We start from the raw sequence: 864 nt of genomic DNA, 5'->3' as shown, positions 1-864 counted from the left end.
AAACGATTCAGTGAAAGTTGTTTGTGAAATGTACAGAACTCAAGGTTCCGTAGAAATGTAGAAAAGGGAACAGATAGAAATTAATATCTTTAATACAAAAAAATGTATGCTGTTTAAGCATTCTCCATCCTTTCCTATATCATCTACATATTTATCTCGCCTCTCATGTTTCATTCATATGTTAAATCCTTTTTGTTGTTTATATATAAAAAATAGAATGTGAATTTGGTGGGAAAAGTAAGGAACACTATGAATATCCGGCGCATGCATAAGTGATCATATGTGGACACGCGCATTAGTTCACCTATACATGTACACACGCGCATTTATATGGTATGTCCGCGTATAGGGAACCTCCCCCTCCCCCCCTAAAATGGATCGGAATCTGAGAGCTGCATTCCTCTCGACTTTTTCCCTCTTTTTCTCCACTATCTTATCTCAGACTTATTATATTCAATAACAAATTTTACCGATATATTTTCTATAAATCCTTTTAAATATCATACAAATATTCATCGGAATATAAAACACTATATGCACTTTCAAATCTTTAATCTTATCTCTCCATGGTGTAAGAGAAAATGGGGAAAATGGTTATCTGCAAATTGCAAAGGACATGCGTCGACGTGACCAGAGAAATGGATCCAACTTCTGCAACAGACCTGCGTTTAGACACCGACGTGGGACATGCATTTGCCAGCAGAATGAGGCTCGTTATTGTTGAAGCAGTGGAGATTTGCGGTGCACCTGCCGTGCTCACCCCAGGCGCCACCGCAGGTTTCGTTCGGTCCCTGTGAGAAAAGAGGAAACACTCGCTAGTATTAAGTTATCTAGTTTGGAGGTTCATTTGTGTGTGTGTGTATG

General features: G+C 38.9%; 1 protein-coding gene across 1 annotated transcript in view; it reads right to left on the bottom strand.

The window, feature by feature from the left end:
* Nucleotides 1-535: 535 nt before the first annotated feature.
* LOC119586617 overlaps nucleotides 536-864 on the bottom strand; it is a 5,027-nt gene continuing 4,698 nt past the window's right edge. The window contains exon 6 of the mRNA XM_037935364.1: nucleotides 536-791. Coding sequence (XP_037791292.1) covers nucleotides 669-791 — 123 coding nt within the window. The 3' untranslated portion in view covers nucleotides 536-668. The remainder of the gene's footprint in view (nucleotides 792-864) is intronic.

The sequence above is a fragment of the Penaeus monodon genome, chromosome 21 (genome assembly GCF_015228065.2).
Source record: "Penaeus monodon isolate SGIC_2016 chromosome 21, NSTDA_Pmon_1, whole genome shotgun sequence".
NCBI classification, from domain to species: Eukaryota; Metazoa; Arthropoda; class Malacostraca; order Decapoda; family Penaeidae; genus Penaeus; species Penaeus monodon.
The sequence above is the reverse complement of the archived record's forward strand: the minus strand, read 5'-3'. Positions and strand labels throughout refer to the sequence as shown.